At 41.2% G+C, this 24,630-nt stretch overlaps 1 protein-coding gene across 1 annotated transcript; it reads right to left on the bottom strand.

The window, feature by feature from the left end:
• Positions 1-634: 634 nt before the first annotated feature.
• Positions 635-24,498, bottom strand: LOC104000680 (mitochondrial carrier protein MTM1). The gene is made up of 10 exons (XM_009422785.3): positions 24,153-24,498; positions 23,855-23,944; positions 22,696-22,824; positions 22,539-22,598; positions 15,171-15,341; positions 13,799-13,898; positions 2,212-2,303; positions 1,928-2,077; positions 1,651-1,709; positions 635-1,370 (listed from the first exon to the last, which is right to left on the bottom strand). Exons 1-10 carry the CDS (start codon positions 24,411-24,413, stop codon positions 1,238-1,240), a joined length of 1,245 nt encoding a protein of 414 aa, XP_009421060.2. The 5' UTR covers positions 24,414-24,498; the 3' UTR covers positions 635-1,237.
• Between the last annotated feature and the right edge of the window lie 132 nt (positions 24,499-24,630).

Below are 24,630 nucleotides of genomic sequence, written 5' to 3' on the forward strand. Positions count from 1 at the left end.
TTGCCATTTCTGATGTGTCCCATCATGCTTTGTTTCTTCTCTGATGTGCTTTCTGCTCCTACTTGTATTCCATGGTATTTTGGCCTTTTCTGATGTGTCCCATGCTACTTCATCTTTTCTCTGTTTTTGATCCCACTGTGTAAATAGATTGAAGTGCAATGAGCTTTTGGATTTGATTTGCATTATGCTTTTAAAAATTAAGATAAATAACATTACCTTCTACAAAACCTCGGGAACCAAATATCAAGCTAATGGAAGAGAGATATTACATGGTCCACATTAAAGGAACCAAATATCAAGCTACTGGAAGAGAGATATTACATGGTCCACATTAAAGCAGAAGGGAAGAGATATAGCAGCAAGTATACTTTGTAGAAGATAAAAAGTTCTCTTGGAGGAAATCTGTCATTAATTCTCGAGCTAGTAATTTACAATCTGGCAAATGGAGAAGTTGCACAGCTGATGCCACCGATGCAGTGCAGTCAAAGTAATAATCAAACACCAAGAACATAACACCTCAGTAAATGACATCTGCAAGTTTCACTTCCAGTCAAAATTCACTGGCTCGTAAAACAATGATTTGCTAAACGGTGCATTTCAAATCTGGACAGTTCACTACCATAAACAAAGCAGCTAGAAATTGGTAGGTTATTAGACGATCAATTGATGTTTTTGATCAGTGTAGCAGTATTACAATCCATCAGTACAACAATAATTGTTTGGGCTGGGATGACCAAACCAATTGATGTCTTGGATCAGTGTAGTAGTCTTACAATCCATCGGTACAACAATAATTGTTTGTGCTGCGATGACCAACCAGTCAAAATTTTCACATAAGTGTTTCAGTATAGTAAATGAGACTGATGCACAAAAATAAATCTGAAAAGATAAAAAGTATTTGCCTCTTGGTGTGCAACCTCCAACGGTTGTGTTCCATGCCAGATAACCGGACAGTGCTTATATTTTTGTGACAAAATTGGATGAACACTTGATGAAAGCAAAAGCACGATCCAATGGCAATTATTTGATATTGTGGTTGATATTTCTTCTAAACCTATCTATGTAAGGCCAAAAGCAACCATCATTGCAGCCCCACTTTGAATGCTGAAACAAAATGACTGACTTCAACACTTCCAACTGCATTAAGCCTTCATTGCTTCGTGTGCCGACAGTGTAGAACCACCATCCAAGATAAGATACAGAGAGGTGGTCTTCCATGTCTGACAACATTGCTTTTTCATGAACTGTTGTGCCTTTGATGTAAAATGTACTTCACAACTTCATAAAAGGAAACAACAATTCCAACAGAAGGGCCCGCTCGTCCAACTCGAGGACCTACACCTGTAAAGAGACCTTTGATACCTCCAGTCCTGCAATTTTTTTTAAAGAATGTCATAATTTGAGAGAAGCCAGTCATCCCATGTACATGTAAAGTGCACATGCAAGCCAGTCATCCCATGTCACTAAACATAAAAGTGGTCACTTTCTCAGCGGATGCTAAAGTTTTGAAGGACTCGAGAAATCTCACGACTAGCAATTTTGCCATGGATGCAAAAGAGGACCTTCCATGATGGTCTTCAATATGCATCATCTACATCACCATGTGGCACTATTTAATGAAACTAATCTTTACAAGAATGAGAGACATACCTCCAAACCTCTACCAGTGTCCGTCTTGTGGTCATATTTAGTGCTCTTGATGGGTCCTTCTGGAATGAACATCCAGATAAAAATGGTTAAGAATAAATCTTGAGAAAGGCTTTTAGTCTAATTAGTTAAGTTTGTCCATCGGTGTAAGAGGAAGAATATCCTATTTCAAAATGATCAAACAAAAATAGTCATGAGATCATACATTAAAAGGAACTTAACCTAGTTCTACTGAAGTGAGAAGAAAAGAGAAATAAGTATAGGAATTCCAATACCGAACCTCAATTTGTCTCCGTGTTTTTGCAACATCAAGAGGACATGTGGCTGCAGCAGCAATGCTCCCTGCAACAAAACCAGCTGAGAAGTTTGCCCCTAGTACACTGGCTGCATTGCCTTCCTCACCAAACAGCGACAGTAATCTTCGGCGAATCTGTAAGATAGGGTAAATCAATTATTTAACACAAGTACATGAAAAGATAGACAATTACGAAACAGTTAAACATTTGAATCTACAAGGACCTACAAAAAATGCAGCATCAATTTGTGATGTAGAAAGAAAATTACCGGCTCAAGAGTTGACCAACATATAGCAGAAAATGGAACATCACGAGCAAGTTGTGCTCCCACACCTGTCCATAGGATGCGATAGCCCTGCACTGTTTGCAAAAATACCAGCTATTTTTTAATCATAAATAGTTTAATCACAAAAGTCAACAGGACATGAAGATGGTACAAGATTATTTAAAAAACTGATGCACGGATACATGTGATTTCGATAGGACAACGTATAGATACATAGACAAGTCAAAACCTGAAAAAAAAAAAAGGATATGATAACTATTACTAATACAAATAAAATATATGAAAATCTTGATAATTGTTCCAGTTTCAGAGTATGTAGTTACATTCACTATAAATAAAGAAAAAAGTCAATCAAAAGAATAGGATATGAGACAGAAACTAATAAGACACTAAAAATATTACAGATACATAAAATTATATATGAAAAGCTTGAAAACTATGATAGTGTTAAATCATAAATTTACATATTATAATATAAAATAATATACAATTAACTAACATCAACATGAAAGAGATCATTTTAATTAGCATGGCAAATCAAAGCATTCAGAAAGAATAGTAGGAAATTATAATAAGGGATGGTCATTATACAAATTCATTAATGATAATCTGATGCTTTACAACATATGATAGTCTAACTAATTACATATAGATCATATCTACAATTAAAATTTAAAAGATTATCGTCAAGTAAAACAAAGTTCTACAAAGAAGTGTCAACAAGTATCATCCAAGTATTAAAAAGATATGTTCTTTTACTAATTAAAATTTCAAATCTTTTGAGAGAGTGTACTGTCACGGACTTAGTTGGAATTGCCTAAATCATGAGGCACCCTTGCGTTATCCGTCTGCAAAGGGTTAGCCTACTTGCAACCTCGCTCAGGTCCCGTAGGACCTATAAAAAAAGCAAATTGATTAGTTCGAAGCAAACAGCGGACAAGTCCCAACTTCTCGTGAAGAGGGCATCTTTATAAGCAATTCAACAAACACTCGTTGTGTAAGAGAGAAAAGAAAGGAAAGAGAAAACAAGGACTTTAGAATGCAAAACCAACAATCGCAAGTCTGCAAACGACTGCTCACCGGGTGTCGGACGCGATGGCAAGTTCCCATCAACTTAACGTACGAATTTGTGAAATCCAATCAACGCCCAACACTATACCCCAAAGCCCCGTCCATCCCTATGCCACCCAAGGGGTTCCAGGGTGCTAAGAACAGGATTTGCATAAGTCGTGAAGCACCCTTACACTAATGTCTCGGACTTAGCTGGGATTGCCTAAGTCATGAGGCACCCTTGCGTTATCCGTCTACAAAGGGTTAGCCTATTTGCAACCTCGCTCAGGTCCCGTAGGACCTATAAAAAAAGCAAATTGATTAGTTCGAAGCAAGCAACGGACAAGTCCCAACTTCTCGTGAAGAGGGCATCTTTATAAGCAATTCAACAAACACTCGTTGTGTAAAAGAGAAAATAAAGGAAAGAGAAAACAAGGACTTTAGAATGCAAAACCAACAATCGCAAGTCCGCAAACGACTGCTCACCAAGTGTCGGACGCGATGGCAAGTTCCCATCAACTTAACGTGCAAATTTGTGAAATCCAATCAACGCCCAACACTACCCCAAAGCCCCGTCCATCCCTATGCCACCCAAGGGGTTCCAGGGTGCTAAGATGGCTGACGTTTGGCACCGCACCGCAGCCTGCAGAAAACAAGCCGTGGCACGCAAAAACGAAATCATTTTAGGACAGTTTTGCTCGGCGTGATGAGCAGTCGCTCTGCAACGCTGCGATCTATTCTTGCTAGAAGTTTTAAAGCAAAAACACAAAATTAAGACAAAAGAAGCTGCCAAGCATCTGTACAAGCACGCAAAAGTGACGGACGGTTCGTCGACGAAGATGTTGCAGGTGAGCAATGACCATTCGTGACATTCTCCCCCACTTAAACTATCGATGCCCTCATCGATGCTTGTTGGTAGGTTTTGATGACTACTTTATGTCGTAGGGCGTCTTCAGGCTCCTAATTAGCTTATGTTCGGAGAAGTTTTTGCCACTTCACCAGGTATTCAGTTTGCTTTGCTTCGTTAGGTAGCATTGTCATGCGATCCGCTAAAAGAGTTCCGACTCACTTCTCATAGGAGGTTCTGGTGGGGGGTAGTCGAGTTGGAACACTTCAAGGAGCATCTTGCAAATCGGAGTAGTAGGCTTTCAAGTTGCTTGCGTGGAAGACATTGTGAATTTTAAGCTACGCCAGCAGCTGCAACTTGTAGGAAACATTACCTACCCTGCTGATAATTAGAAAGGGTCCTTCATACTTGCGCACCAATCCCTTGTGCACTTTATGCCTAAAGAACTGGAGTGATGTTGGTTGGAGCTTCACCAACACCAAGTCACCTACTTTAAACTCTTGTGGTCACCTTCCTAAGTCTGCTCACTTCATCTTTTTGGTCGTCTTCTTCAAGTAAACCCATGCAATATCTGCATTTCGATGTCATTCTTTTATAAAGTGATATGCTAATGGATTACTCCTAGTATAACCGATCGCCAAGGTGTGACGAGTCGACGACTGCTATCCCGTAATGATCTCGAAGAGGCTCTTATTGGATGTAGAGCTTCACTGTAAGTTGTAAGAGAATTGGGCTATGTCCAATAGCTTCACCCAATCCTGTTGGTTGGCACTCACGTAGTGCCAAAAATATTACTCAAGAAGTGAATTTATTCTTTCAGTTTGGCAATCCGTCTAGGGGTGGAGGCTTGTGGAGAAGTATAACTTAAACTCCAACAATTTAAATAACTCGGTCCAAAATTATCCCAAGAACCGTGCATCTGGATTACTGATGATATTGTGCAGAACTCCCCAATACTTCACCACATTCTTCATCATCGACTTGGCCGCCTCCTCTGCTGAACAGTGTAGGGGTGCAGCAATGAATGTTACATACTTTGAAAACCGATCGACCACCACGAGTATTGAATCGAGTGATATTGTGCAGGACTCCCTAATACTTCATCACATTCTTCATCATCGACTTGGCTACCTCCTCTACTGAACAGTGTAAGGGTGCATCAATGAATGTTACATACTTTAAAAACCGATCGACTACCACGAGTATCGAACCAAGTCCCAATAACATCCCCCATTTTTTTAAAATTTTGTAGATGCTTGTTTGTAAATATGAGGATTAGCTAATAATTCTTTTATATTAAATAATTTTATATTAGAAGTTTATGGCTAAGGACCTAAATATGAATCTTAGAAAATTGATATGATTTGTCAAAGATTCACATTAAGTTAAAAAAAAAAAATAGAGGACATGTGTCACTAACTAACCTAAGTATGGTGCCACCCATGTTGGTTCTATGGATGACACATAAGTCCCTTTCATGCATGCTTGCCACCTTGCAACTCTTGTATTAGCCAAACCTAAGTAATTAGATGAGAGATTAAAGGAAAACTTAACAAAGGAGAGATACTTCCTGCAGCCAACGTGGGGAAGAGGATTTGAAGAAGAAGAAGAAGAAGAAGAGGAAGAAGCTTTGCTTGAGGTTTTGCATTAATTTCCCCACATTTAGGAATCAAACTTTTCTAAGGCAAGTGTTCTAACCCCATCCCACAGTAATCCTAATCTCTGTTTTCATTTTAATTCTACATAATTCGAAAGATTTCAGCTTAGCACCAGACCTTTCTTTCGTTTTGATACAAAGCCATGAATATGTAATTTTTCAATAATCTGACCTCTATGCATTGTTTCGAACCTAAATTTTAGCACTAAACTCTGATTTAGGCAAAACCTAATCCATTTGAAAGTAGACTCAAATATCTTTATTTTGATGCATAGATTGAATGATTTGGAATTTAAATGCCTACTAAGACTTTTGTTTCAATTAACCCTACAAATTCTGGAAAACATGGATTGTAATTTCTGACATCTTGTTGCTTAACTGCGTATAACTTTCTGTTGGGAACTCAGATTCATGCAAAGTATGATTTATTGGAAACTAGACTCAAAATTCTTTCTGTGCTTACCTGATTTGAAATTTTTAAAGTACAATTGCAAACTGAAACATCCATTTTCATCGACCCTGTGGATTCAGTAAAACAGAGCTGATGTTTTCAAACCTTTCGCTACGAAATTATTTGTAGCTCCATGTTGTAAACTCCAATCCATGCAAAACTTGATTTACCTAAAACTAGATGTTTTAGATTGACACATCTTTCGAATAACACCTATTTTGTATAAATTGGAGCATAATTGGTTATCCAAATAATTCATAAAATGTGCATCTTAAATTCTGCCAGAATCGAGCTTTCGTCGATTTCGCCTCTTTTTGTTTCTTCTCTTTGGAAATCGATTTCAGCCAACATCCTTACTTCAGTTGAGCTTTACATTATTGCTTTAAATTCCTATATACTCTTGTCCTTCAATTATTTGTATACCTGTATCTATCATGTAAAGTTCAAGTTTGTATCGCAATGTTTCGTATAGGCACATGAATTCCGTTGTTTTGCATGTGTTTCCGATATGTGCCAACTTTATTGTTCACAATACCCCTTTTGTACTATGGTGTTTGTGGGATTATTTGGATCTTTGCCAGAAATGGTAAAAGGATTATCTGGACCTTTGCCAGAAATGGTAAAGGGTATATGCTTAGAGCCTGCGATGCTCTGTCGGCCCCCTCTGGGAGATTATGTTTGGGATCCCACTTCACCTTCTATCTGTTTGATGATATCCAGAGCTTTGATTATGTGCTTCTATATATGCTTTGGATAAAAATGAAATATATGCAATGTCAAATGCGACGTTTGAGCTTCTGTTTCGTATTTGTTCTTTGATATGTTCCAAAATACTATATGCTCCGAAATATTTCATTTGTTATTGATATGCTCCGAAATGCTTCATATGCTATTGATATACTCCGAAATGCTTCATATGTCATTGATATGTTCCGAAGCATTTCATCCGTCATTGATATGTTCCGACATGTTTCATCTGCCATTGTTATGCTCTTCTTTGATATGTTCCAAAATGCTATATGCTCCGAAATATTTCATTTGTTATTGATATGCTCCGAAATGCTTCATATGCTATTGATATACTCCGAAATGCTTCATATGTCATTGATATGTTCCGAAGCATTTCATCCGCCATTGATATGTTCCGAAATGTTTCATCTGTCATTGTTATGCTCCAATTAGCCCTTACTCCATTGTTATGAACAAAACATGTTTCAAACAATACGTCATTGTAATTATGCATACACCGAGTGGCTATCTTTGAATCTTGTATCTTTGCCTTGTATTTTGGTACCTTATTTGTTCGAAATTGTCCTCTTTCGTTATGTATATATTAGTGGCTTGCTAAACTCTATGTGCTCATTCCGTTGCTAATAATTTTTTTCAGGATAGCTTGTCGCTTGCTAAAATGTTTAAATTGGGCTAAGGTAGTGGAAAGTTAGAAGACTTTGGGCAAACCTTTATTGGACGATATGTTTTTGTTGTATAAGTATACTTGGTATCTAATGGAATGTTTATGGTAAATATGAACTGATGAGTTTTGTAAATGTTTGAAAAGTACCTCTGATATTAGGATTTTGGGAATATTAAGTTAAAATTGTGTAATGATATAAACCAGTGATTTAAAAAGGCGCTCGGGCGCTCGCCTAGGCGCTCGGGCGAGGCGAGGCAAGGCCCAAGCGCCTCGCTTCATTTGAAGCGCACCGCCTAGGCGCTCACCCGAGCCCAGGCACCGGGTGCTTCGGGCGAGCGCCTGGGTTAAACCAGGTGATCGAACCAGCGATTTAGGTCTGGTTCGGTCTCCGGTGCTTTAGTTGGTTCAATCGAACCAACTAAAGCACCGATATCAGAGCGACTTCCCCAACCCTAACCCCGCTCGTCGTTCACGCTGCTCACTGTCGCTGTCACCGCTCCCGCTGCTCATTGCTGCCGCTCGCAGCTCTTGCTGCTGCTGCCACTGTCGCCGCTCGTCGCTCCCGCAGCTGTCGCTGCCTCTGTCGCCGCTCACCGCTCCCGCTGCCACTGTTATCGCTCGCCGTTGCTGCTACCGCTCCCACTTTTCTCAACACCCTCGGTCTTCCCTTACGCTCTTCTCTTCTCTTTCGCTTCTCTTTCGAAATCGAAAGTATATTATTAACAATATACAGTATACTGTTAACTGTATACAATATACAGTATAACACTATTATTTTGATTTTAATACTATTAATTTTAATATTATTAATTTTTAGCGCCTCACTTCGCTCGAGCGAGCGCCTAGCGCTTTTTAAACCACTGATATAAACATGTGACACATGTTGGGTTTGTGATTGTATAGATTCCTACAACTATGGATTTATGATGTGGTTATGGTTTAGTTGAGTTAGCTTTGGATTTTATGAATCATTAAGTGATATGATGTATGATTATAAACTACACAGGTTTTGTGAATTGTAAAATTATGGATGTGAATTACTTGAATGTTTTCTTAGTATCCTCAAATGTGTGTTTGAATCCTGAATTGTTTGTTGAATTCTAATATTATCAGTTTTGAGTTAGGTTCACACCTTCTAAATGAGAATTAAATTTAGGGGGCGTGACAGTCCCCCTACTGCCGGCAAGCTTGATATGAAGTCCAAGGAAATGCTCTCCCACAGCCTTTCTGGTACGGGCAACGACTCCAAAAGTCTCACTGGCTTCTGCTATCCTACCTTATCTTATTGGCAAGTAAGGCACGTTCAAACATATTCCTCTACATCAGTCCCCATCTTTGACTAATAAAAGGCCATCTCCAAGAGAGCAAACGTTTGATAAATACCCAGATATCCAGACCAAAGGGAATCGTGACACTCTCTTAAGAGTTCATGCCTCCAATTGTCCGCTCGAGGAACATCAACTCTATTCCCTTTAGTGTAGACGAGTCCCTCCTAAACCCAAAATTATCGTGTCTTTCCCTCTTCGATTAGTTACATCAGGGTTACTGCCCGAGGATCACTGCACAGTCCATTCTTAATCCTAGAAAGAAAGTTGGAGTGCAACTGACTTGCTTAGCCTCCGCCTTCCAACTGCATGGCATTCACTAGCTCCACTTTCCGGCTCAATGCATCGACCACAATATTTGCTCCTTCAAGCTTATACTCTATTACCATATCAAACTCAGCTAGGAAGTCCTACCATCGTGCTTGCTTTAGGAAGAGTTTCTTTTAAGTTTGGAAGTAACTCAATGCGATATTATCCATCCTTAGCACAAATCGTGATCCGAGAACGTAATGCTGCCAAACGCTTAGACAATCGACCACCGCTGTCATCTCCTTCTCGTGCATCAGAAATCATCGCTCGATCTCGTTGAGCTTGCAGCTCTCATAGAGCCACCGGGTGACCCTCCTACATGAGTAATCCCCCAATAGCGAAGTCTGAAGCATTTATATAGACTTCGAAGGGCTTCCCATAGTCAAACAATTTGAGTACCGGTTCTTCCAACACAGTAGCCTTTAGGTCTTTGAATGTCGCTTCACATTGGTTTGGCCATCGCCAAGGCTATTCCTTCTTCAGCAACTCCGTCAGTGGAGTTGCGCGCTTCGAGTACCCAGCTATGAAGCGCCGATAATAATTGACAAAACAAAGGAAGGATCTCAGCTTCGGTACCTTCTTTGGTGTTTATCATTCTGCCACAGCTTGCACCTTTGATTTATCCATCCGAATGGGCGACGATTCGATGCCCCAAGAACAAAATCTCCATCTGAGCAAAGTAACACTTCTCCCTTTTCACGAACAAAGTGTTCTCCCTAAGAACCTTGAAAAATGTTCGAAGGTACTCGATATGCTCCTCAAGCATTTAGCTGTAAACGACGATGTCGTTTAGATAGACGACCAAAAACTTGTCTAAGTCCTCCTTGAATAGTTGGTTCATGAGAGTGCAAAATGTGGCCGGAGCGTTGGCTAAGCCGAAAGGCATCACCAAGAACTCGAACGCTCCATACCTGATCACACGATAGTCTTCACTTCATCGCCTTCAACAGTGCGGAACTGCTAGTAACCCGACCGAAGGCCCAAAGGCTTTGCCCAGTTGGTCGAATAAGTCTGCGATGAGCGGAATGTGATACTTGTTCTTCACCGCCACCTTGTTTAAGGCCCGATAGTCGATGCATAATCGAAGGCTCCTATCTTGTTTCTTTTTTATACTTGTTCTTCACCGTCACCTTGTTTAAGGCTCGATGGTCGATGCATAATCGAAGGCTCCTATCTTGTTTCTTTTGGAAAAGGATTAGAGCTCCAAATTGTACTTTAGAACTGCAGATGAGACCACTGCTTAGCATTCATCTAACTGCTTCATGAACTTTGCCAACTCTGGAGAAGCCATACAGTATAGTGGTTTCGCTAGAGGCTTCACTCCCGGCTCCAACTTGATATGATGATCCACGCCTATACATGACGATAGAGTTTTCAACAACTCGGGTGGCATGACGTCTGTGAACTCTTTCAAAACGTTCGCCACCACAGCAGGTTCATGAATGGCCTCCACGTCAAGTTGCTCTAGCTTTATAATGACCACAAAAGTAAATTCTCCTTTTTGTACCCCGTTTTTCAGTTGTAATATCAATATTTGTTGTGGGTCCTTGGTTCCTCCTTGAGAAACTAGAACCACGCTGGGGTCGTCACCTCTCATTAAGCATAGGGAGTTTAGGAACAACATTGGCACCAACTTCGTCATGTGCATGAACTCCATTCCGAGAATCACTTAGAAGTCATCCACTAGCATCACTATCATGTTTGTGCTTCCGCTCCATGTCCCGATCTTGATAGGTATTGCATTTACCAGCCCGGAGATCCACTCAGCCTATGAGTTCATTGCCTTAATCCGACTTGGGTTCTTCTCCAAGTTTAGCCCAAGTCACCTAGCTTCTCGATCAATAATGAAATTGTGGGTAACACTCGTGTCCGCCATCGCACAGGTTGTTCAGCCATTTAGCTTGATGTCCACGTACATCAGCTCGCTACTCCCTGCTTTCTGCAGCTTCATCTTCATGTTCTCCCCCACTTGACCCCACATCGCATTCAACAAACGTATTGATCCTATTCGGGGTCCTTGCGACTCCTCATCGTCGCTGTTGGATTCCGAACTACTCGAACTAAGGGCAATGGTCTTGCGTTTGTCCGATCTGGGGGGATGGATTGATGTTGTTAAGGCATTGAGTGCTTGTTTTTGTGGGCACTCCCTCACCATGTGTGGTCCTCTACACAAGAAGCATTCGTTAGGTTTTGAGACCTTGCCTTTTGAGCTTGATCGTTTGTGGAAACTCCTTTTCCTTTGCTCACCCCCAGACTCCTTCACTCAAGAATATTTGTGTGGGTAATTTCCCGAAGATTGTTTCTTCTTCCCCGAATCCTCTGAGAAAACAAAGTCAATGAGCCTTTCCGCGGCTGCAATTGCCCCGATAATATCGGTAACGTTCCTTCGATGCAATTCCTGTTGTGCCCACGGCTTCAAGCCATCGAGGAAGCTGAAAGCTTATCCTTCTCGGACGTATCCTATATGTCTAGTATCATTGTAGAAAATTGCTTTACATAGTCCTGAATGGAAGTACTTTGGCGGAGTTGTCTCAGCTTCCTTCTTGTGACAAACTCCGTGTTCTCAGGTAGGAATTGAGTTCTTAACTCTCGCTTCAAGTCCTCCCATGTGTCCACTCGACACTGACCCTATTGGATCTCTTCCTAACATGTTCGCCACCAAAGTTTTGCATCCTCATTCAGATACATGGTTGCTATCAAAGCTTTGGTATCTTCAGAATTAGGCCTTGTAGTTCGAAAGTACTGTTCCATGTCAAACAGGTAATTCTTGAGCTCCTTTGCATCCTTGGCACCCTCGTAGCAATGCGGCTCGGGTGCCCTTAAGTTCTGTGGCGGAACAACGCGGGTGTTGTTCCCTCCCGCATTAAGAGCCCTTGTGAGCAATGTCACCCTAGACATGAGTTCCGCCACGACTTCGTGCAAATATTGCACGGAGTCTTTGGTGTCTTACGTCAATCGATCGACTAGGGACTCGACCTTGTCGATCCGAGATTCAACTTCTTCTTGCAAGTTCTCTACCCCAAGAAGCCTTCATTGGCCTTGGTATAGTTCTTCCAAACTAGCGTCAAGAACGTCAAAGCGGGTTTCCGTAGCTGTAAGTCTCCTTGTAGCTTCTTTTCCTGGTTAGCACTCCAGATTACACCTCCTCTGCTCGTGGAGAATAGCCAACTTCTCGCTCGTCTTGTTCGTTGTCATGCTCCTCCTAAGCAGCTCTAACAGCTTGAGAGCGAGTTTGCACTTGCAGCCTATTTACGATTGCTTGGGGCAAAAGTCCGACTTGCCCCATCTTGCTCGATTCGCCATGATGCTTCGCCATGGCGAGATTGAGAAACCTTTTCGCTGTTTGCTCGAGTAGCTTGCCCACTCTGATACCACAATGTCACGAACTTAACTGGAATCGCCTAAGTCGTGAAGCACTTTTGCGGCAAAGTCATAGACTTAGCTAGAGTTGCCTAAGTCATGAAGCACCCTTGCACCAATGTCTCGGACTTAGCTGGGATTGCCTAAGTCATGAGGCACCCTTGCGTTATCCGTCCGCAAAGGGTCAGCCTATTTGCAACCTCGCTTAGATCCTGTAGGACTTGTAAAATGAGCAAATTGATTAATTTAAAAGCAAGTGGCGAACAAATCCCAATGTCTCGCGAAGAGGACAACTTTACAAGCAATTCGGCAAACACTCGGTGTGTAAGAAAGAAAAGAGAGGAAAGAGAAAACAAGGACTTTAGAAGGCAAAACGAGCAGTCGCAAGTCCACAAACGACTGCTCACCAGGTGTCAGGCACGATGACAAGTTCCCATCAACTTAACGTGCGAACTTGTGAAATCCAATCAACGCCCAACACTACCCCAAAGCCCCATCCACCCCTGTGCCACCCAAGGGGTTCCAGGGTGCTAAGATGGTTGACGTTTTGCACTGCACCGCAACCTACAGAAAATAAGTCGTGGCACACGAAAACGGAGCCATTTTAGGGCAATTTTGCCTGGCATGGTGAGCAATCGCTCTGCAACACTGCGATCTGTTCTTGCTTACAGTTTTCAAGCAAAAGCACACAAAACTAAGTCAAAACATGCTGCCAAACATCTGTACAAGCACGCAAAAACGACGAACGGTTCGTTGACGAAGATGTTGTGGGTGCGCAATGACCGTTCGTGATAGTACAATATGTTTTTAAATGTACCTCAAAAGCATTGTATCTATTACATATCCAAATACAAATACGACAAGAAATTTGAAGCATTCATCTTTTATGGTTTCCCACATCTGGCACAAGATGAAAGAAATGCTACATGATTCTGTAACCAAGTAGACATGATTTATGTAGGGAAATGTCATAAAGCAGGCTAGCTTATAGTATCAACCTCTTGGTAAGACTTAAACAGTAAAAGGAGTAGAAGAAGCTATCAACTAACACTTATGATGGTTGAGTAGGAAAATGTCATAAAGCAAGCTAGCTTACAGAATAGATCTCTTGAAAGGACTTCGACAATAAAAGGAGTAATAGAAGGTATCAACTTACAGTTATGATTGTTATTGGTACTCCTAAGAGATGACAGAACATCAAGTAATGTTTTCCACATTCCCGGGGGCTTTGCTCCGATTTGCAATTCTTTATATGCCTGTTATTGTCACTAATTAATTTTTCAATATAATATTTTTTAAGTTGAATTTGTAAAACAAAAGGAAACAGATCATGATGCTGATATATAGCTAACACACACAATTTTCAATAATAGGTTTCTGATTCCAGCTAAGAACATTGTACATAACAAGGTAGAGTCAATTTATTATTTGGACATGAATTATGATGGTTCGTATTTGGCTATCTTTTCTTATACTATATAAGAACCCACACAAAAGTGTCATCAAATATAGCTATAATAAACTATGCTAATCAACATGTGCCACTACTAAAGTATTCATTATATATTACTCGTTCAACAACAAGGTTGGAACCAATGGCATTGCAGACATGATTTTAGGGAATATTGGTATGTTGGTGAACCTGTATTCTTCAAATACAATAAGAAAGGATGGGGTGGGTCCTAGAAATGTGGGGTCTGGTGATAGTTAATATACACAGCCTTACCCATATGTGCAAAAGGTGTTTCGATAACTCAAACCTAGTCACCCCACTTTTTAAAAACCAACCTTATCATGATGCGAAGGACTGCACTCATGCCTTGGATACAATAGACCCGCAAAAACAAGCATTATCTCATTATTATTACAATCTTTGATTGTTGAATGAATGTGCTTCTGAAATGGAACTGGAAGATGACCTGAATCTCTAACGGAACGTGTTCCATGCTTACATCAAAATCTATTCATGGTATATCTTGTTCAAAGATATGTCTGCGCTATCTCTTACTAACCACAAAAATAACAATATAATTTTGGTTGGATATGTACCAACTTGAATCACACATTAAGCATCCTTTAACCTGCCTAATAGACATATTTTGCATGTCTCATAAGACCTTTTAACAGTTCTTATACATTTAATTGTTCACAATGAATCAGCTCACTAGATGCAATATTAATACATAATGCATAATGCAATATTTTAATGAGATCTATAACTTCTAGCATAGTTGTGTGTCTCTAGTGTCTTCATACTGTATTTTAGAAAAAAAAATGTTAGAAGTCTTTCTATTGCATAAACCTATTCTGGACTGAAGTACCAGATGAGTTCTTCAAATTGGAAGTCATCCGTAAAATACATGCCGGGAAAATAATAAATAAAGATATGTTAATAGGATAAAGGACCAAGATTTTAGATACAGGCTAAATAAATAAGTTACCAATAATAAGGTACATTTAATAAAATTCAAAAACTAACAAGCTGACATGGCCCATAAGAAATCATTAACAAGCAAATATAAGGCTACCTGCATACGTGTTCTTGCTAGCTCAATAGGTGAACAAGCAACACATGCCAATGAGCGTGCAAATGCGCCTGCAAATAGAGGGGCATAAGGTGTCAACGTTGGAGCATTGCAGGCTGTGAACTCCTCAATCCAATTGCGGAATATGTCATAACAAGGTAAGTATATTCCTACCTGCATGAAAAATTCTCAAAGGTATCAAAAAACCAGTTTCAAATAAAAAAGTTCCTGTTTGTAATCTGGGTTCATACCAATAGAATTTAATTAACGAAAATTTTCAAACATGGTGTCAGGTTTTGTCAGATTTCCTACTTAAACAATATTCCAATTTCACTGGGATAACCGGTAATGGATTACGATTATCCATAATAAGATAATTTCTTTTGTTCCCTGCATACTATCTTAATTCTACTTGATCCAAGTCCCCAACAAAAAGTACTATATAACCTTCCTACCTACTAATATATATTTTTTTGAAACAAATTTGAGTGCTTTTTAGGTCTTATTTTCGAGGACCAAAAGATAATAAACAAAAATACATCCTTGAATCATTCAGCACATCATCAGGAATTTAGGATTCTTTAATGGTAAAGCTAATTGGTGTGGAAGATAACAGAAAGTAGAAAAAACTAAATTGGCTCAATAGGCCTCGAGTCTAATCAAATCCAAAACTCAAATTGGATTCAGTTTCACCTGACCTATCCTATTTTGAAATTTGAAAGATATCATTCTTGACGTATATACTAGGAATTCAATACCAATACTACACCCTATGTTGGTCATTCTGTCACGAACTTAGCTGGTTTTGCCTAAGTCGTGCGGCACCCTTACGTGTCCGTCCGCAAAGGTCAGCCTCCCCCGAAGCCTCTCATGGTCCCTTATGACCTATAAAAGAGAAAACAGGTTAGAGAAAACGCCTCACTCGGGATCCACATGCAAACATTTCCGAAAACACTTCATAGACAATGCAAATTACAAACAGACTTTACAAGCTCTGAACAGTTGCACAACAAAGGGTCAAAATGGTCCACTACAGACCGAAAATCTCTCACAAGTGTCCACATGATACAACCTTTATTTACAAGCCTAAAGCGACCACCAAACCCAACTAAAATGGGACTATTAAGCCTTCGGTCGATCCCTCTACATGCTGTGCAAAGCATGAACATACCAAAAGACACGGACATACATAAGCATTACATCAAACATCATGTTTAGAAGTTTATCCGTGACATTCTCCCCCACTTATTCCTTCGACGTCCTCGTCAAAGCCTTTGCCGACACTGCAACTCCTCGCCTTTGCTGAGTTTTCAATCTTCTGCTCCAGCTGCAATGCACCTCTGGGCTCCCAGCTGCTCTCCGTTGCTGTTTTTGAGTAGTCGAACCTTTAATCCGCCATGCTGCTTCAACTCGCCAATGACTCTGACTCTAGTGTGGGGTTGGTTGAGTTATGTTGATCCCTATTGGTTCCTGCAGATCCTCCAGATGAAGGAAAAGGCCATCCTTACTATACGCCAATCTCTCAAATGCCTCATGCTGCTTGAACTGGGTGGATGCTTGTTGGAGCTTTAACAAGCATCGCCTCGCAAACTTCTGAAGTTTTAGGTCCTTCATCCACAAAATTTGCCCATTGCCTCTTCTTTCACTTAGTTGTCACTTCCAAGTAGATTCGCATCACTTCTGCTTTCGATTGGCATTCTATTGGGAAATGAAGCGGATAATCTACTCTCAGTAGCATTGATCACCATTGGTAAGAATTTGACAACTATTATCTTCTAAAATCTTCGAAGGGTCTTTGAACCTGTGCAGAGCTCCTCTGCTGGATAGATAAGAGAATTATGGTACTCGGTTTCGCCCGTTCTCTTAAGAGTTGAGAAGGCAATGGTTACTTGACTTCGTCTGCCTCCTCAAGGGTTGTACTCCATGCATCGAACTGGTTACTGGCCTTCGCCTGCTCTTTGCTCACACTTCTGAAGTACTCGAAGTGTTTGCACTCCTTACGTTGAGTTAGCTACTGTGATTCACCTTCTCAATGCCATCAAACTTCTGGAATGCAGGAAGTTTTTACCCCAACTTGAAGTAAGTCTCTAATAGTTTTGATCGCCTCTGGGATTATACCGTCTTCTCCATCAACCCGACCGCCTACTCCACTGAGTAGCAAAGGTACAGCACCGCGTACTGCCTGCTTCGTTCCTTGGTCGTGCACTCTTGCATGACCTGAAGTCCTTCACTTTCGGCTATCTTGATGAGAAGCTCGTTAACATCGATCTTACGAAGTTCCTTGGCCTCTGCCCTTCAGCCATGTCTCGGTACTTGGAGTTTGCCTCTGCATGCTCCACCTCCTCGGCCCCTTTCACGACCAAACGCTCTCCCTCCATGAGAGCAAGGGATCAATGACTTTCACGGAAGTCCTGCCTCTGCGGTACCATGGCACTACCATGCCCATGGCCCTACTATCCATCGCCTCGCATCTGCATCCATTTTCTTCACGATCAGTATATATGTCTTTATGGCACTCCTTTGAGTCCACCTTCATTCTAACTAATGCTTAATTTTGGGTAGCTAAGTCCCTCTGGACTCGTCGTCGCTTCCTCGCCCCTTTCGACCCCCTGCTTCAACACCTCTGTGTTCTCCAAGCAACTCCCTTTGGTCCGATTCTGTTCTCCTTAGCTTCCTTGGTAGCAACGTTCGCTTACTCGACCTTGTCCTCTGACTTGCCGAGCTCCCTTAAGCGAAGATGGGCTCTAGAGCAATCCAACTCTCCAGCTACTTCGATCATACCTCTGCATGATCAAGTCCCTCCCATGGGACTCACTGGTACTTGCATTCGAGCTTTTCCCTTGGTGGAACACAACCCCCATATGCTGATGACCAAGGCTTTCATCCGATGCAAAATTCGATGCATGCACGGAAGACCCGCCTCTGTGGTACCATGACCTTCACTCCTTGAATCCATTGCCTTTCTTGTTGTCGTATTGTTCACCGAAGTGGAGCTTCCAGTAGCTCCCGATCATACCTCCGTATGATCTAGTCCCTCACAGGACTATGTCGTGTGTATCGCATTACCACGAACTATTCCATCACGATCTGCTGCACCATGTCGCCTCCTGGTGACATCTCTATTGCATTCTGATCCTTGTGGGATGAACTCGAATTGTGATCCCTCCATGTGTGGCCTCTGCCAATACATCACAGGGTCTCTTTCACCTTCGATTTTGTTTGCTCCTTTGGCAATCGACCTTCATCCACCCGCTCTTGGGTCACACCTAGATAAAGCACCGCTCTAGGACAGTCCGTCACCTAGTAGCTCCCGAAGTCCATCGACTTCGCTGAAAGTGGTGCACCATTGTCTGGATCCTGGGACTTTGCCTCGACCAGCACAATCTCCGCTGCACACCGCTTCCTTTATGGCAACTTGAATGGCAACACTGTGGCATATTCTTCAAGAGTACCCACCTCTGCGTCCTCTTACCATGTGTCAAGGCCTTCTGAACCCAACTTTATCTCCGCAAGTTGAGTCGCCTTAGTTCCTCCATCAAATGCTTCTCCGAGATAAGGTGCATGTGCCCAGAAGCTCCCTTCATCTTTGGCACCATGCAAGATGAGTCTGCTCCGTTATAATGAAGGACCCATGGAACAACATAATCCTGCTCTTGCCTCTGCAAGAGTTCATATCCTTGACCTCTATCCAAGGAAAGCACTGTGCCTCCGCTCCATGTTCCATCTTCTATGCTGGCTCCCTTCATGCGGCTTGGTTACTTCGCCAAGTTACACCCAAGTTGCTCCGCTCCTCGTTTTTACATTAAGTTGATGGTGGCCCTCATGCCCGCCATTCCACAGGTCAGCCCTCCCTTAAGTCCGATCTCCATAACGACTCTAAGTGTGCATTCATTTGTGTTGCTTTGGGTCGCTCCCCCACTTGATCTCATAATGCATCCACCAATGCATTCTCTTAAGCGAGATTATGCGACGATTCCTTGCCACTTGCTCGGTCCATTGGGCTTCGTAGAGTTGTTGTTTGTTGAGGTACTCCTCCTCAGCATGTGCGGTATGTTGCACATGATTCTCCCTCTAGAGAAACCGGGATTTATCCCTCCTGGATAACTGTCCCGTTGGAACAACATCTCTCTTCGTTTCGGAGACCACCATCCCCTTGGACTACTCTGATTTGCTGAACAAACTGCGCATTGTTCTGCCTCCTGCAAACGCACTTACTAGATTGCGACTCCACGTCAATACAGCCACCACTGCACCACTCAAGGCCTAGTAACATGCTGAACTCGCTGCACACTTTAGCCTCCTACGGATGTATCCTTCACATGCCGAAGAGAAAGTTTTAATGCTCCATGGCACCGAGTTTCGGTCGCTTTGGGATGGCCGCGAACATTCCATCGTCCGCATACAAGCCCATGCAAAAGTACCAAATTTTTCAAGTTAGCAATTCCCCTCACCTCTGTGAGCTTTGCACAACTCTTTCGATCGCTAAGCAACTAATTCCACCTTGCATTATCTCATCCTTTACCAAGCGCCTCGCTTGCTTTGAGCATCATCAAGAATAGTTGTCAACGTTGAGCCGTAGCTAAAACTCAACCATCCCAACCTTTGTGCGCTCCGCATTCTTCCAAGCTTACCTGTTCTTGTGGTACCTCTTGCGCGAAGGGTTGGTCATTCCTCTTAATGCCAATCTCAGATGTCCGCTCCTCCGAGCGACTCCTTTTTCCTACATCTCCATGCCTGTTTTCCCCTAAACGATCGCGCGTGAGCTGACTGCCCTCAACGCAGCCCCACTAGGTCCCCCACGTTTGCATGCTAAGTATTTCTATGAGTCCTTGTCCCGCTTTGATACCACCTGTCACGGACTTAGCTAGTTTTGCCTAAGTCGTGTGGCACCCTTGTGTGTCCGTCCGCAAAGGTCAGCCTCCCACGAAGCCTCCCATGGTCCCTTAGGACCTATAAAAGAGAAAACGGGTTAGAGAAAACACCTCACTCGGGATCCACAAGAAAACATTTACGAAAACAGTTCATAGACAATGCAAATTACAAACAGACTTTACAAGCTCTGAACAATTGCACAACAAAGGGTCAAAATGGTCCACTGTAGACCGAAAATCTCTCACAAGTGTCCACATGACACAACCTTTATTTACAAGCCTAAAGCGGCCACCAAACTCAACTAAAATTGGACTATTGAGCCTTCGGTCGTCCCTATACATGATATGCAAAGCATGAACATACCAAAAGACACGGACATACATAAGCATTACATCAAACATCCTGTTTAGAAGTTTGTCCATGACAGTTCGTTGAATTTATATAGTGCATCAGGCAGTATACTAGCCATAACTGATATAAGAAAAAAGGAACAAGAGGAAAAAGGTGGAAAAAGAAAAAGAAAAAAGACAAAAGAGGATAAGGAAGGAATGAGCAAGCACACCACTTCCCTCTTCTTATTTTGGCACAGCCATTTTAGATAAGCTTTTTAAAAAGGATGGGAATGATCACTTCTAAACTCTGACTCCTTTTATCAAAGTCCAGCTCAACATAAATGAATTGCTGCACAGAATTCTAGTTTCTCAATTCAATGGACCAGCAAAAAGTATGGGTATTTTTAGCTAAATCCAATATCCATGGTAATAAAACCCTATTTGGGATGCTCCTACTCAACCTTGAACCAGTACATATCATGGGACTTTACTCCTTGGTACCTTAAATGACAATTCAAACATACAATTTATTAGGTCTAAACTATTTGTGTTTTCCATGTGTGAAACCTCCCTAACAAACCAATAGACAAGTTCACCCACAAGTGACAGATTGAAAACCAACCGGAACTCGACAAGCTTTAAACCAATGTTTGACGTTTCGCTTGGACCGGTATGAGAAGCTTGGTACGTACCGAACCGTGAACTGATACGCGGACCCCTCTTGTCTCGGGCAGTCTAGTTCCCATCTTTTTTAAAAAATATATTATACATGCTTTAGGGCTTGCAAACACAAGCCCTCTTCACTCCGAACATGAGTACTTTCCATTTCGCCTCGTGCAGCTGCCCGTTGTTGCCCGCTGTGCGTCACCGATTGGTATGCTTCCTCCTCTTCCTCCACCGCCTCTTCTCTTTCCTCTTCCTCCTTCTTACTCCTTTTTCTCCACTGCCTCCTCTTCTTCCTTTCTCTTCCTCCTCCTTCCTCTTCTCCCTTTGCTTCCTCCTACTGTTCCTCCTCTTCCTCCACCGCCTCCTCTTCTTCTTTCCTCTTCCTTCCTCTCTTCTCCTCTTCCTTCCTCCTTCCTCCTCTTCCTTCACCGCCCCTTCCTCTTCTCATTTTTCTTCCTCTTCGAGTCATCAGTATGTACTAGTCTACCATGTATCGGCACACTGGTACAAACCAGTACATACTAGTCTGACCAAGTCAGCGATATGGATCCAGTAAGCGAAACAGCAATCTTGTCCAAAACTATAATATTTTTTTTTCAATTTCTCTAGGTTAACCTAGGTGGATATGAATCAATTACAATTGAAATGTGAAGCCTCAATGATGGAGCAATAAGTGCTCCACGGTCTTCCAAAAAGAGTCCTTGTAGTAATCTTTAGAAAGTTTTCTAGAATGAGAATATCATGAAAGTAAGACACCTATATGAATTTTGGTCTAGCCTAGTCACTTTAGATGGATCAGAAACTTGTTTGAAATGGATTAGTCAACCAATAATGAGGAGATATAATATCAACATTTGGAAAATAGTAAACTCTTTTACAATTATCCTTATTGATTATAGTTGATTCACAAACATACCTACAGAAAGATACAAAATCTTAAATACCAAGTTATTGTTTTATAATCAATTCCAAGAAAAACACAAAACTATTGCATATAAGGACCACAAATCTTAGAAGGCAAAACAATACCAAAATCAGAAAAGAATGGTAAACTTCAAAGCTAGGTAAATTAGCAACCTTTTCGCCTATCAGCCAATGGAATGGTAAAGAATGCTCGATGGAATATAAAAGATAAAGAAATTCCAAAGTTTGTAGATGTGGTATCACAAAGTTGTGTGCTTACTAGACAATATGCATGAAATGGTACCTCAGTATCTTTGGCCATTGCAAGAATATATAAGAGGAATTTGTCGGGACTAATCTAATGTTAGAATCTCTACATTGTACATCCACATTAAAGAAAAAACACTGGAAAAAATTTGCTTGTAGTTTATAACATTATTACATATACAGATCAACTTTGCAAATAAACCATATTTACTATATAAAAACGCTGTAGGTAGGCCATGTGATAAACAAGTTCTCAGATAAAAGCAAAAGAAGAATCACAACAACATCAAGAATAAATATGCTGCCATGGGAAGTGGAAGTGACAACTAACAGTTGGTACAGCCAATGCTAATCCTGCATTTGTACCCCTCCACAATCTAACAAAGCCTTCCTGCAGATTTTCAACATTAAGATAGAGATATTCAAAGTTGGATCATTGCAGCAATTAAAACAGTTATCATTTATATCCATTAAGCTAGAATACTTACTTGTCTAACAACTTTATATATAACATCTACTGTTCCCTTGTAGTGAAAACATTCAGGAGGGCAAACTGGTTCAGTACCAAAAACTGCAGCACGAGTGCATGATGGGGAGCATCTGAAATCCGAAATCATCTGGGAGAATTATCAACATCATATCAGCCACAAAATATAAGGTGAAAAGGAGAACACATAAATCAACAATAAAAGAAGGTCAGACAGTCTGAAGACAATCTTTTCTAGGAAAAAGTTAAATGAGAATCTATAATATAATTTAGCAATTACAATCTCAACTCTAAAAAAATTTTGTAGGATCCTTCATGACAAAAATACTATTTAGGCTCTCTAGAAATAGCATGTCCAAATGATTTTTATTTTCTCAAAAACCAACTAAAGGTCAATGCTATTCTTGTAAAAAAAATTCATAAAACATTTTTTGAATACTATTTAGGTCAACCGATATAGATAGAGATACATAAATACTCCACGGCAGCATTTATGTTGTCAATTCATGTAACAAAGATGTCCACAAGAAAACAGCAAATGAACCACATCAAATCATCAATATAACATCAAATTAGTATTCAAATCCTAGAAGAAGTATCTGATGCTAGTTCTAACTTTCAATACATTTAATATGAACAGAGTTAAGCCATGATATGTGATAGCCAATTCTTATTAAAAGTTTGCTAAATATTGACTAAAAACATAACATGTATAATACATCAGGCAACCAAATTGTCTCAAACAAGATCCTAAACTAAGAGAAATCTCTAGCAGTTGCCAACTACAGTCATCAACCCTACAATAAAAGAACCATTAAGAAGTGAAAGGTCTGCTATGAAGTTCAAGCCAATAAGTAATGATATTCTTCCAATATCAACACTCTTCACTTATGACCAAGATAAGGTGTCCGGCATCTTCCCACAAGACTCGAATTTCAGTGCATTCTGAAGTTGTTAAACTTCTCTTTGATTAAGAATGAGAATGAGCAGCTCTAGTCGTATGCAAGCAGCAAAATTAATTGATCGAGTTGAAGGCAATGCTACTAGTCACCTTCCAAATATCAGTCTATCCTAGATAGACATATTCAAGAATGAAAGTGCCTACCACTGAACGATCATCTCCTGTTAACAGTAGCCTTGGAAAATAGGTAATACCGTACCGTGCTTGGGCCAAGGGACGCCATTTGTCTTCCATATGGATGCTGCAAAGGATAGTATGCAACTCCAGCTGCCTGCGCCTGCAACCTTGTCTGCGATTATGAGGTACGACAGTTTCAGGATCCAGAAAAAACCAGAAGGAAAGAACCTTTTTTTTTTGCACTAGAAACTCGATTTCAAATGATCCAGAAATAAAAGATGTGACATGCAATTGCAGTGAGGAAAAAGAAACGACGTCAAATGCTAGTCGACACAGGATAACAAAGAACATGGCAAACAAAAAAAAAAGCCAAGAGTCACCTTTGCGACGTCGAGGGGATTCACGAGGACGGCGGAGAGCACGGCGGCCCCCGCCGCGGACAGCGCCCTCTCCCCGAAGCCCGTGGAGGGGTCGGGAGAAGAGGATCTGAGCTGAGGGGATGAAGAAGACGACGACGACCGCAACGAGGAGGAAGAGGCATCGGACTTGGGAGAACCAGGGGAGGAGGAGGCCCCGTCGAGGTCTACTCTGGTGGCGGCCGCGATCCACTTAGGCAAGCCATGCCTCGAGCAACCCACCATTTCCAACTTCACACCTCTCTCTCTCTCTCGGTGAGATCCACTTACAACCCTAAAAAAGAGGAAATGGGAGGCCAAAAAAAGGATCAAAGAACTGAAAAAAACGAAGACCCAAAACTCTATAAATATCGTTTTAAATTAAGTTTAGTATAATAATCCTTTAAAACTAAAAACTAAAATTATTATCCTAAAATAATATTAATAGAAACTTTTGCTTGTA

This window comes from Musa acuminata, chromosome BXJ1-1 (genome assembly GCF_036884655.1).
Source record: "Musa acuminata AAA Group cultivar baxijiao chromosome BXJ1-1, Cavendish_Baxijiao_AAA, whole genome shotgun sequence".
Classification (NCBI taxonomy): Eukaryota; Viridiplantae; Streptophyta; class Magnoliopsida; order Zingiberales; family Musaceae; genus Musa; species Musa acuminata.